At 78.7% G+C, this 12,159-nt stretch overlaps 2 protein-coding genes and 4 non-coding genes across 6 annotated transcripts; 4 read left to right on the top strand and 2 right to left on the bottom strand.

Annotated features, from left to right (window-relative positions):
• Positions 1-778: 778 nt before the first annotated feature.
• On the bottom strand, positions 779-2,817 carry LOC139437789 (uncharacterized). Its single transcript, XM_071212466.1, has 3 exons — positions 2,779-2,817; positions 1,339-2,298; positions 779-1,021 (listed from the first exon to the last, which is right to left on the bottom strand). Exons 1-3 carry the CDS (start codon positions 2,815-2,817, stop codon positions 779-781), a joined length of 1,242 nt encoding a protein of 413 aa, XP_071068567.1.
• On the top strand, positions 2,297-2,415 carry LOC131276484 (5S ribosomal RNA). The gene has a single exon (XR_009183956.1). It is a non-coding gene; the product is annotated as a 5S ribosomal RNA (ribosomal RNA).
• Positions 2,818-3,852: 1,035 nt separating the features above from the next.
• LOC139437788 (basic proline-rich protein-like) lies at positions 3,853-5,618 on the bottom strand. Its single transcript, XM_071212465.1, has 3 exons — positions 5,580-5,618; positions 4,579-5,099; positions 3,853-4,441 (listed from the first exon to the last, which is right to left on the bottom strand). The coding sequence occupies exons 1-3, from the start codon at positions 5,616-5,618 to the stop codon at positions 3,853-3,855; spliced, it is 1,149 nt and encodes a 382-aa protein (XP_071068566.1).
• On the top strand, positions 5,098-5,216 carry LOC131276483 (5S ribosomal RNA). Its single transcript, XR_009183955.1, has one exon. It is a non-coding gene; the product is annotated as a 5S ribosomal RNA (ribosomal RNA).
• Positions 5,619-7,898: 2,280 nt separating the features above from the next.
• On the top strand, positions 7,899-8,017 carry LOC131276482 (5S ribosomal RNA). Its single transcript, XR_009183954.1, has one exon. It is a non-coding gene; the product is annotated as a 5S ribosomal RNA (ribosomal RNA).
• Positions 8,018-10,704: 2,687 nt separating this feature from the next.
• On the top strand, positions 10,705-10,823 carry LOC131276481 (5S ribosomal RNA). The gene has a single exon (XR_009183953.1). It is a non-coding gene; the product is annotated as a 5S ribosomal RNA (ribosomal RNA).
• The last annotated feature ends 1,336 nt before the right edge of the window (positions 10,824-12,159 follow it).

Genomic DNA, 12,159 nt, shown 5'->3' with positions numbered 1-12,159 from the left:
AGGGGACAGGCCCCACCCAACCAGCCGCCCACTGCCCCGTGGCCCCTCGGGCAGCGGGAAAGCGGGCGGCGCTCGCTCTCCCTCAGCCAGTGCGGTCGGTACCCCTGTGCCGACCAACGGGACACGGTCCGGAGCCCGCGAAGCAGGCACGCAGGCGCACGCACGCACGCACGCACGCACGGACAGAAGCCCCGCGGGCCCGGGGCCCATCGCTCCTCCCGCACGGGGCTGGTGGCATTCAGAGCCCATGGCGCCTGGACACACCGCCGCCGGCGGCGGAGGCAGACCGGGGGCCACCTGGCTGAGCCCGGGGGCCACCTGGCTGAGCCCGGGGGCCACCTGGCTGAGCCCGGGACCCACCTGGCTGAGCCCGGGTCCCACCTGCCTGAGCCGGGCTCTCACCTGGCTGAGCGGGGCTCCCACGTGGCTGAGCCCGGGTCCCGGGCCGGTGCCTTCCCCGCCGGGTCCAGCCCAAGCACCAGCACCCGCCACCCGGGCCCGCTGGGGCCAGAGCTCCCTGCCCTGCCCGGCGGACACTCGCCGGTCCGCTGCCCGGGAGGCCTCTGGCCCGTGCCCCTCTGGCCCCAGCAGCAGTCCGGGGCCTCTTTCCCCCGGGGGGTGGGGGTGGGGGGGGACGGCAGGGCCCGAGGCCCAGGATGTGTGCTCGGGACCCGAGGGCACACGAGGGCACGGCGAGCAGAGGCGCTGGTCCTGGCAGCCCGGCGCCACGTCCAGTTGGGCTAGGGGCTGGGAGACCGAGGCCCAGCGGTCCAGGCCGTCACTGGCGGCGGGCAGGTGTGCCGAGGCCGGGTCTCGCTAGCCGGAGAACTGAAGGAAGCGGCCTCCCGAGGGAGATGTCCCCCACGGGGCGCGCGGCGCGGGTTGCAAGGGTCCCTCCCGCCGGCGGGCGGCAAGCGCCCAGGCGCCTTGTGGAAGGCCTGGCCGAGCGGGCGGCCGTGTCGCCCTCGCCTCCCGCCAGGCGCACCTGCGGGAGCTGGGCGACCTCCGCCGTCAGCAGGCGCTGGCGACAGCGAGGCCTAGGCCGGCTGAGGCCGGGACGCCTGGAGGGGCTCGGGGCGGCAGGGCAGCGGGCCGGGGCCCCAGCTCTGCGGCCCAGGGCCTCTGGGACGAGAGGCCCGTGCCGGCAGCCCGGCAGGGCCCAGGCGCAGGTGCGTGGGGACCGAGGCCCCGCCCAGCGCCGCGGCCCGGGTGCGGTTGCGCTGCGTGCGCCTCGGGGCCTCCCGCTGCGGCTGGGCAGCCCCCGGTGCCAGGTCCCAGGGCCTGTGCTCTGGCCCCAGCTGCGCAGGCCTCCGGACAGCCTGGCCCCGACCCGGCCACCTGCCGCTCTCCACCTGGCTCCTGGGTGAGCGTTTGCAGCCAGCGCGGCCGCCCGCATCCGACAGGCGGCTCGTGGCCGACGCTCCGAGGGAGAGCGGCCGCTGCCGCGCACGGCGCGGCTGTGTGGCCTGAAGGCCGGGCGGCGTGCGGGGCGACCCCCGCCCTCCGGGTGGGCGTGGCTCCTGGGGGCGGGCCCCGGCGGCCGAGGGCAGAGCCCGGCGCGCGCGGCCGGGAGCACGAGGTCTGGACGCGGGGACCCGCTGCGGCGGCCCAGGGCCCAGGGTCCGAGCTCCGAGGGGGGGGTGGGGGAGAGGCGTGCGGGGTGAGGGTGTGGGTGGGGGGCCGGGGGCCGGGGACCGGAGACAAGCGGGCGCGTGGGCGGCAGGCCGGGCCTGGGGCCGGCCCCGCCTCCTGGGCCGGGGCGGGTACCGGCTGAGGGGCGCCGGGTGGGCGGGGTGGCAGGCGCTTCGGGGAGCCCCGGCGCCGGGCGGTGAGGCAGGGCCGGCCGGCCGGGCGGCCGGCAGGAGGCGCCGGCGCTCGCGCCTGCGCCGGGTCGCTGCGGGAGAGTCGGGGGCCGGCCGGCCGGCCGGGCAGGCCACGGGGGTGCGCGTGGCGGTGGGGAGTCGGCGGGGCGCCGTCCGGGGACTGAGCCGTCGGGGGCGCGCGGGCCGCGCCGTGGGCCCGAGGGCGGGGCCGGGGCCGGTGGCGTGTGGGCAGGCGAGCGGCGGGGCTCCCGGGAGCCAGTGGCGTGCGGGGCAGGTGGGGCCCGAGGCCAGGGGCGGGCCGGAACGGCTGGCGGCGGCGGCGGCGGGCTGAACGGTCGGCCCGGAGGCGGCCGCCCTCAGCCTCCGGGGGCGGGGCGGGGCCGGGCGGGGCGGGAGCGGGAGGCTGGCGGCTGGCGGCTGGCGGCGCGGCGGCGCGCAGCGGGCTCTTGAGGCTGCCGGCGGCGGCAGCCGGCGTCTACGGCCATACCACCCTGAACGCGCCCGATCTCGTCTGATCTCGGAAGCTAAGCAGGGTCGGGCCTGGTTAGTACTTGGATGGGAGACCGCCTGGGAATACCGGGTGCTGTAGGCTTTTGCCACCAGCCTCCCCCTCCCTCTCGCTCGCGCTCCTTTTGCCCGCCCCGAGCCGGGCTCCCCGCAGCCGTCACGGCCAGGAATGCCCGCCCCCGGCCCCCGGCCCCAAGCCGCGCGCGCCCTTTCCTGGCGGCGCAGCCACGCAGGCAGTCACGCAGGCAGCCACTCAGGCGGCGGCCACCCAGCCTTTCCGTGCAGCTCGCAGCCACGCACCAACCCTCACCCGGCTGGGGCTCGCAGGGGCCCGCGCCCACTGCGCCTGGGCCCAAGACCCCAGGCCCGCTACACCTGTCCGCGTCCGGCGGGCCCTGCCCCTGGCCCGTGTCCCGGAACCGTGCACACCCGGCCTGCCCCTTCTCGCCTTCCCCGCCTCGCCTGGCACCACGCCGATGGGCCCCATGCCACAGACTTCCCGTGGCCCCCTGAGCCCAGGGGAAAGGCCCCACCCAACCAGCCGCCCACTGCCCCGTGGCCCCTCGGGCAGCGGGAAAGCGGGCGGCGCTCGCTCTCCCTCAGCCAGTGCGGTCGGTACCCCTGTGCCGACCAACGGGACACGGTCCGGAGCCCGCGAAGCAGGCACGCAGGCGCACGCACGCACGCACGCACGCACGCACGGACAGAAGCCCCGCGGGCCCGGGGCCCATCGCTCCTCCCGCACGGGGCTGGTGGCATTCAGAGCCCATGGCGCCTGGACACACCGCCGCCGGCGGCGGAGGCAGACCGGGGGCCACCTGGCTGAGCCCGGGGGCCACCTGGCTGAGCCCGGGACCCACCTGGCTGAGCCCGGGTCCCACCTGCCTGAGCCGGGCTCTCACCTGGCTGAGCGGGGCTCCCACGTGGCTGAGCCCGGGTCCCGGGCCGGTGCCTTCCCCGCCGGGTCCAGCCCAAGCACCAGCACCCGCCACCCGGGCCCGCTGGGGCCAGAGCTCCCTGCCCTGCCCGGCGGACACTCGCCGGTCCGCTGCCCGGGAGGCCTGTGGCCCGTGCCCCTCTGGCCCCAGCAGCAGTCCGGGGCCTCTATCCCCCGGGGGGACGGCAGGGCCCGAGGGCCAGGATGTGTGCTCGGGACCCGAGGGCACACGAGGGCACGGCGAGCAGAGGCGCTGGTCCTGGCAGCCCGGCGCCACGTCCAGTTGGGCTAGGGGCTGGGAGACCGAGGCCCAGCGGTCCAGGCCGTCACTGGCGGCGGGCAGGTGTGCCGAGGCCGGGTCTCGCTAGCCGGAGAACTGAAGGAAGCGGCCTCCCGAGGGAGATGTCCCCCACGGGGCGCGCGGCGCGGGTTGCAAGGGTCCCTCCCGCCGGCGGGCGGCAAGCGCCCAGGCGCCTTGTGGAAGGCCTGGCCGAGCGGGCGGCCGTGTCGCCCTCGCCTCCCGCCAGGCGCACCTGCGGGAGCTGGGCGACCTCCGCCGTCAGCAGGCGCTGGCGACAGCGAGGCCTAGGCCGGCTGAGGCCGGGACGCCTGGAGGGGCTCGGGGCGGCAGGGCAGCGGGCCGGGGCCCCAGCTCTGCGGCCCAGGGCCTCTGGGACGAGAGGCCCGTGCCGGCAGCCCGGCAGGGCCCAGGCGCAGGTGCGTGGGGACCGAGGCTCCGCCCAGCGCCGCGGCCCGGGTGCGGTTGCGCTGCGTGCGCCTCGGGGCCTCCCGCTGCGGCTGGGCAGCCCCCGGTGCCAGGTCCCAGGGCCTGTGCTCTGGCCCCAACTGCGCAGGCCTCCGGACAGCCTGGCCCCGACCGGCCACCTGCCGCTCTCCACCTGGCTCCTGGGTGAGCGTTTGCAGCCAGCGCGGCCGCCCGCATCCGACAGGCGGCTCGTGGCCGACGCTCCGAGGGAGAGCGGCCGCTGCCGCGCACGGCGCGGCTGTGTGGCCTGAAGGCCGGGCGGCGTGCGGGGCGACCCCCGCCCTCCGGGTGGGCGTGGCTCCTGGGGGCGGGCCCCGGCGGCCGAGGGCAGAGCCCGGCGCGCGCGGCCGGGAGCACGAGGTCTGGACGCGGGGACCCGCTGCGGCGGCCCAGGGCCCAGGGTCCGAGCTCCGGGGGGGGGGGGGGAGAGGCGTGCGGGGTGAGGGTGTGGGTGGGGGGCCGGGGGCCGGGGACCGGAGACAAGCGGGCGCGTGGGCGGCAGGCCGGGCCTGGGGCCGGCCCCGCCTCCTGGGCCGGGGCGGTACCAGTACCGGCTGAGGGGCGCCGGGTGGGCGGGGTGGCAGGCGCTTCGGGGAGCCCCGGCGCCGGGCGGTGAGGCAGGGCCGGGCGGCCGGCAGGAGGCGCCGGCGCTCGCGCCTGCGGCGGGTCGCTGCGGGAGAGTCGGGGGCCGGCCGGGCAGGCCACGGGGGTGCGCGTGGCGGTGGGGAGTCGGCGGGGCGCCGTCCGGGGACTGAGCCGTCGGGGGCGCGCGGGCCGCGCCGTGGGCCCGAGGGCGGGGCCGGGGCCGGTGGCGTGTGGGCAGGCGAGAGGCGGGGCTCCCGGGAGCCAGTGGCGTGCGGGGCAGGTGGGGCCCGAGGCCAGGGGCGGGCCGGAACGGCTGGCGGCGGCGGCGGCGGGCTGAACGGTCGGCCCGGAGGCGGCCGCCCTCAGCCTCCGGGGGCGGGGCGGGGCCGGGCGGGGCGGGAGCGGGAGGCTGGCGGCTGGCGGCTGGCGGCGCGGCGGCGCGCAGCGGGCTCTTGAGGCTGCCGGCGGCGGCAGCCGGCGTCTACGGCCATACCACCCTGAACGCGCCCGATCTCGTCTGATCTCGGAAGCTAAGCAGGGTCGGGCCTGGTTAGTACTTGGATGGGAGACCGCCTGGGAATACCGGGTGCTGTAGGCTTTTGCCACCAGCCTCCCCCTCCCTCTCGCTCGCGCTCCTTTTGCCCGCCCCGAGCCGGGCTCCCCGCAGCCGTCACGGCCAGGAATGCCCGCCCCCGGGCCCCGGCCCCAAGCCGCGCGCGCCCTTTCCTGGCGGCGCAGCCACGCAGGCAGTCACGCAGGCAGCCACTCAGGCGGCGGCCACCCAGCCTTTCCGTGCAGCTCGCAGCCACGCACCAACCCTCACCCGGCTGGGGCTCGCAGGGGCCCGCGCCCACTGCGCCTGGGCCCAAGACCCCAGGCCCGCTACACCTGTCCGCGTCCGGCGGGCCCTGCCCCTGGCCCGTGTCCCGGAACCGTGCACACCCGGCCTGCCCCTTCTCGCCTTCCCCGCCTCGCCTGGCACCACGCCGATGGGCCCCATGCCACAGACTTCCCGTGGCCCCCTGAGCCCAGGGGAAAGGCCCCACCCAACCAGCCGCCCACTGCCCCGTGGCCCCTCGGGCAGCGGGAAAGCGGGCGGCGCTCGCTCTCCCTCAGCCAGTGCGGTCGGTACCCCTGTGCCGACCAACGGGACACGGTCCGGAGCCCGCGAAGCAGGCACGCAGGCGCACGCACGCACGCACGCACGCACGCACGGACAGAAGCCCCGCGGGCCCGGGGCCCATCGCTCCTCCCGCACGGGGCTGGTGGCATTCAGAGCCCATGGCGCCTGGACACACCGCCGCCGGCGGCGGAGGCAGACCGGGGGCCACCTGGCTGAGCCCGGGGGCCACCTGGCTGAGCCCGGGACCCACCTGGCTGAGCCCGGGTCCCACCTGCCTGAGCCGGGCTCTCACCTGGCTGAGCGGGGCTCCCACGTGGCTGAGCCCGGGTCCCGGGCCGGTGCCTTCCCCGCCGGGTCCAGCCCAAGCACCAGCACCCGCCACCCGGGCCCGCTGGGGCCAGAGCTCCCTGCCCTGCCCGGCGGACACTCGCCGGTCCGCTGCCCGGGAGGCCTGTGGCCCGTGCCCCTCTGGCCCCAGCAGCAGTCCGGGGCCTCTATCCCCCGGGGGGACGGCAGGGCCCGAGGGCCAGGATGTGTGCTCGGGACCCGAGGGCACACGAGGGCACGGCGAGCAGAGGCGCTGGTCCTGGCAGCCCGGCGCCACGTCCAGTTGGGCTAGGGGCTGGGAGACCGAGGCCCAGCGGTCCAGGCCGTCACTGGCGGCGGGCAGGTGTGCCGAGGCCGGGTCTCGCTAGCCGGAGAACTGAAGGAAGCGGCCTCCCGAGGGAGATGTCCCCCACGGGGCGCGCGGCGCGGGTTGCAAGGGTCCCTCCCGCCGGCGGGCGGCAAGCGCCCAGGCGCCTTGTGGAAGGCCTGGCCGAGCGGGCGGCCGTGTCGCCCTCGCCTCCCGCCAGGCGCACCTGCGGGAGCTGGGCGACCTCCGCCGTCAGCAGGCGCTGGCGACAGCGAGGCCTAGGCCGGCTGAGGCCGGGACGCCTGGAGGGGCTCGGGGCGGCAGGGCAGCGGGCCGGGGCCCCAGCTCTGCGGCCCAGGGCCTCTGGGACGAGAGGCCCGTGCCGGCAGCCCGGCAGGGCCCAGGCGCAGGTGCGTGGGGACCGAGGCCCCGCCCAGCGCCGCGGCCCGGGTGCGGTTGCGCTGCGTGCGCCTCGGGGCCTCCCGCTGCGGCTGGGCAGCCCCCGGTGCCAGGTCCCAGGGCCTGTGCTCTGGCCCCAACTGCGCAGGCCTCCGGACAGCCTGGCCCCGACCGGCCACCTGCCGCTCTCCACCTGGCTCCTGGGTGAGCGTTTGCAGCCAGCGCGGCCGCCCGCATCCGACAGGCGGCTCGTGGCCGACGCTCCGAGGGAGAGCGGCCGCTGCCGCGCACGGCGCGGCTGTGTGGCCTGAAGGCCGGGCGGCGTGCGGGGCGACCCCCGCCCTCCGGGTGGGCGTGGCTCCTGGGGGCGGGCCCCGGCGGCCGAGGGCAGAGCCCGGCGCGCGCGGCCGGGAGCACGAGGTCTGGACGCGGGGACCCGCTGCGGCGGCCCAGGGCCCAGGGTCCGAGCTCCGGGGGGGGGGGGGGAGAGGCGTGCGGGGTGAGGGTGTGGGTGGGGGGCCGGGGGCCGGGGACCGGAGACAAGCGGGCGCGTGGGCGGCAGGCCGGGCCTGGGGCCGGCCCCGCCTCCTGGGCCGGGGCGGTACCAGTACCGGCTGAGGGGCGCCGGGTGGGCGGGGTGGCAGGCGCTTCGGGGAGCCCCGGCGCCGGGCGGTGAGGCAGGGCCGGGCGGCCGGCAGGAGGCGCCGGCGCTCGCGCCTGCGCCGGGTCGCTGCGGGAGAGTCGGGGGCCGGCCGGGCAGGCCACGGGGGTGCGCGTGGCGGTGGGGAGTCGGCGGGGCGCCGTCCGGGGACTGAGCCGTCGGGGGCGCGCGGGCCGCGCCGTGGGCCCGAGGGCGGGGCCGGGGCCGGTGGCGTGTGGGCAGGCGAGCGGCGGGGCTCCCGGGAGCCAGTGGCGTGCGGGGCAGGTGGGGCCCGAGGCCAGGGGCGGGCCGGAACGGCTGGCGGCGGCGGCGGCGGGCTGAACGGTCGGCCCGGAGGCGGCCGCCCTCAGCCTCCGGGGGCGGGGCGGGGCCGGGCGGGGCGGGAGCGGGAGGCTGGCGGCTGGCGGCTGGCGGCGCGGCGGCGCGCAGCGGGCTCTTGAGGCTGCCGGCGGCGGCAGCCGGCGTCTACGGCCATACCACCCTGAACGCGCCCGATCTCGTCTGATCTCGGAAGCTAAGCAGGGTCGGGCCTGGTTAGTACTTGGATGGGAGACCGCCTGGGAATACCGGGTGCTGTAGGCTTTTGCCACCAGCCTCCCCCTCCCTCTCGCTCGCGCTCCTTTTGCCCGCCCCGAGCCGGGCTCCCCGCAGCCGTCACGGCCAGGAATGCCCGCCCCCGGCCCCCGGCCCCAAGCCGCGCGCGCCCTTTCCTGGCGGCGCAGCCACGCAGGCAGTCACGCAGGCAGCCACTCAGGCGGCGGCCACCCAGCCTTTCCGTGCAGCTCGCAGCCACGCACCAACCCTCACCCGGCTGGGGCTCGCAGGGGCCCGCGCCCACTGCGCCTGGGCCCAAGACCCCAGGCCCGCTACACCTGTCCGCGTCCGGCGGGCCCTGCCCCTGGCCCGTGTCCCGGAACCGTGCACACCCGGCCTGCCCCTTCTCGCCTTCCCCGCCTCGCCTGGCACCACGCCGATGGGCCCCATGCCACAGACTTCCCGTGGCCCCCTGAGCCCAGGGGAAAGGCCCCACCCAACCAGCCGCCCACTGCCCCGTGGCCCCTCGGGCAGCGGGAAAGCGGGCGGCGCTCGCTCTCCCTCAGCCAGTGCGGTCGGTACCCCTGTGCCGACCAACGGGACACGGTCCGGAGCCCGCGAAGCAGGCACGCAGGCGCACGCACGCACGCACGCACGCACGCACGCACGGACAGAAGCCCCGCGGGCCCGGGGCCCATCGCTCCTCCCGCACGGGGCTGGTGGCATTCAGAGCCCATGGCGCCTGGACACACCGCCGCCGGCGGCGGAGGCAGACCGGGGGCCACCTGGCTGAGCCCGGGGGCCACCTGGCTGAGCCCGGGACCCACCTGGCTGAGCCCGGGTCCCACCTGCCTGAGCCGGGCTCTCACCTGGCTGAGCGGGGCTCCCACGTGGCTGAGCCCGGGTCCCGGGCCGGTGCCTTCCCCGCCGGGTCCAGCCCAAGCACCAGCACCCGCCACCCGGGCCCGCTGGGGCCAGAGCTCCCTGCCCTGCCCGGCGGACACTCGCCGGTCCGCTGCCCGGGAGGCCTGTGGCCCGTGCCCCTCTGGCCCCAGCAGCAGTCCGGGGCCTCTATCCCCCGGGGGGACGGCAGGGCCCGAGGGCCAGGATGTGTGCTCGGGACCCGAGGGCACACGAGGGCACGGCGAGCAGAGGCGCTGGTCCTGGCAGCCCGGCGCCACGTCCAGTTGGGCTAGGGGCTGGGAGACCGAGGCCCAGCGGTCCAGGCCGTCACTGGCGGCGGGCAGGTGTGCCGAGGCCGGGTCTCGCTAGCCGGAGAACTGAAGGAAGCGGCCTCCCGAGGGAGATGTCCCCCACGGGGCGCGCGGCGCGGGTTGCAAGGGTCCCTCCCGCCGGCGGGCGGCAAGCGCCCAGGCGCCTTGTGGAAGGCCTGGCCGAGCGGGCGGCCGTGTCGCCCTCGCCTCCCGCCAGGCGCACCTGCGGGAGCTGGGCGACCTCCGCCGTCAGCAGGCGCTGGCGACAGCGAGGCCTAGGCCGGCTGAGGCCGGGACGCCTGGAGGGGCTCGGGGCGGCAGGGCAGCGGGCCGGGGCCCCAGCTCTGCGGCCCAGGGCCTCTGGGACGAGAGGCCCGTGCCGGCAGCCCGGCAGGGCCCAGGCGCAGGTGCGTGGGGACCGAGGCCCCGCCCAGCGCCGCGGCCCGGGTGCGGTTGCGCTGCGTGCGCCTCGGGGCCTCCCGCTGCGGCTGGGCAGCCCCCGGTGCCAGGTCCCAGGGCCTGTGCTCTGGCCCCAACTGCGCAGGCCTCCGGACAGCCTGGCCCCGACCGGCCACCTGCCGCTCTCCACCTGGCTCCTGGGTGAGCGTTTGCAGCCAGCGCGGCCGCCCGCATCCGACAGGCGGCTCGTGGCCGACGCTCCGAGGGAGAGCGGCCGCTGCCGCGCACGGCGCGGCTGTGTGGCCTGAAGGCCGGGCGGCGTGCGGGGCGACCCCCGCCCTCCGGGTGGGCGTGGCTCCTGGGGGCGGGCCCCGGCGGCCGAGGGCAGAGCCCGGCGCGCGCGGCCGGGAGCACGAGGTCTGGACGCGGGGACCCGCTGCGGCGGCCCAGGGCCCAGGGTCCGAGCTCCGGGGGGGGGGGGGGGAGAGGCGTGCGGGGTGAGGGTGTGGGTGGGGGGCCGGGGGCCGGGGACCGGAGACAAGCGGGCGCGTGGGCGGCAGGCCGGGCCTGGGGCCGGCCCCGCCTCCTGGGCCGGGGCGGTACCAGTACCGGCTGAGGGGCGCCGGGTGGGCGGGGTGGCAGGCGCTTCGGGGAGCCCCGGCGCCGGGCGGTGAGGCAGGGCCGGGCGGCCGGCAGGAGGCGCCGGCGCTCGCGCCTGCGGCGGGTCGCTGCGGGAGAGTCGGGGGCCGGCCGGGCAGGCCACGGGGGTGCGCGTGGCGGTGGGGAGTCGGCGGGGCGCCGTCCGGGGACTGAGCCGTCGGGGGCGCGCGGGCCGCGCCGTGGGCCCGAGGGCGGGGCCGGGGCCGGTGGCGTGTGGGCAGGCGAGCGGCGGGGCTCCCGGGAGCCAGTGGCGTGCGGGGCAGGTGGGGCCCGAGGCCAGGGGCGGGCCGGAACGGCTGGCGGCGGCGGCGGCGGGCTGAACGGTCGGCCCGGAGGCGGCCGCCCTCAGCCTCCGGGGGCGGGGCGGGGCCGGGCGGGGCGGGAGCGGGAGGCTGGCGGCTGGCGGCTGGCGGCGCGGCGGCGCGCAGCGGGCTCTTGAGGCTGCCGGCGGCGGCAGCCGGCGTCTACGGCCATACCACCCTGAACGCGCCCGATCTCGTCTGATCTCGGAAGCTAAGCAGGGTCGGGCCTGGTTAGTACTTGGATGGGAGACCGCCTGGGAATACCGGGTGCTGTAGGCTTTTGCCACCAGCCTCCCCCTCCCTCTCGCTCGCGCTCCTTTTGCCCGCCCCGAGCCGGGCTCCCCGCAGCCGTCACGGCCAGGAATGCCCGCCCCCGGCCCCCGGCCCCAAGCCGCGCGCGCCCTTTCCTGGCGGCGCAGCCACGCAGGCAGTCACGCAGGCAGCCACTCAGGCGGCGGCCACCCAGCCTTTCCGTGCAGCTCGCAGCCACGCACCAACCCTCACCCGGCTGGGGCTCGCAGGGGCCCGCGCCCACTGCGCCTGGGCCCAAGACCCCAGGCCCGCTACACCTGTCCGCGTCCGGCGGGCCCTGCCCCTGGCCCGTGTCCCGGAACCGTGCACACCCGGCCTGCCCCTTCTCGCCTTCCCCGCCTCGCCTGGCACCACGCCGATGGGCCCCATGCCACAGACTTCCCGTGGCCCCCTGAGCCCAGGGGACAGGCCCCACCCAACCAGCCGCCCACTGCCCCGTGGCCCCTCGGGCAGCGGGAAAGCGGGCGGCGCTCGCTCTCCCTCAGCCAGTGCGGTCGGTACCCCTGTGCCGACCAACGGGACACGGTCCGGAGCCCGCGAAGCAGGCACGCAGGCGCACGCACGCACGCACGCACGCACGGACAGAAGCCCCGCGGGCCCGGGGCCCATCGCTCCTCCCGCACGGGGCTGGTGGCATTCAGAGCCCATGGCGCCTGGACACACCGCCGCCGGCGGCGGAGGCAGACCGGGGGCCACCTGGCTGAGCCCGGGGGCCACCTGGCTGAGCCCGGGACCCACCTGGCTGAGCCCGGGTCCCACCTGCCTGAGCCGTGCTCTCACCTGGCTGAGCGGGGCTCCCACGTGGCTGAGCCAGGGTCCCGGGCCGGTGCCTTCCCCGCCGGGTCCAGCCCAAGCACCAGCACCCGCCACCCGGGCCCGCTGGGGCCAGAGCTCCCTGCCCTGCCCGGCGGACACTCGCCGGTCCGCTGCCCGGGAGGCCTGTGGCCCGTGCCCCTCTGGCCCCAGCAGCAGTCCGGGGCCTCTATCCCCCGGGGGGACGGCAGGGCCCGAGGGCCAGGATGTGTGCTCGGGACCCGAGGGCACACGAGGGCACGGCGAGCAGAGGCGCTGGTCCTGGCAGCCCGGCGCCACGTCCAGTTGGGCTAGGGGCTGGGAGACCGAGGCCCAGCGGTCCAGGCCGTCACTGGCGGCGGGCAGGTGTGCCGAGGCCGGGTCTCGCTAGCCGGAGAACTGAAGGAAGCGGCCTCCCGAGGGAGATGTCCCCCACGGGGCGCGCGGCGCGGGTTGCAAGGGTCCCTCCCGCCGGCGGGCGGCAAGCGCCCAGGCGCCTTGTGGAAGGCCT

The sequence above is a fragment of the Dasypus novemcinctus genome, chromosome 28 (genome assembly GCF_030445035.2).
Source record: "Dasypus novemcinctus isolate mDasNov1 chromosome 28, mDasNov1.1.hap2, whole genome shotgun sequence".
NCBI lineage: Eukaryota > Metazoa > Chordata > Mammalia > Cingulata > Dasypodidae > Dasypus > Dasypus novemcinctus.
This window is presented reverse-complemented; position numbering and strand designations above follow the sequence as displayed.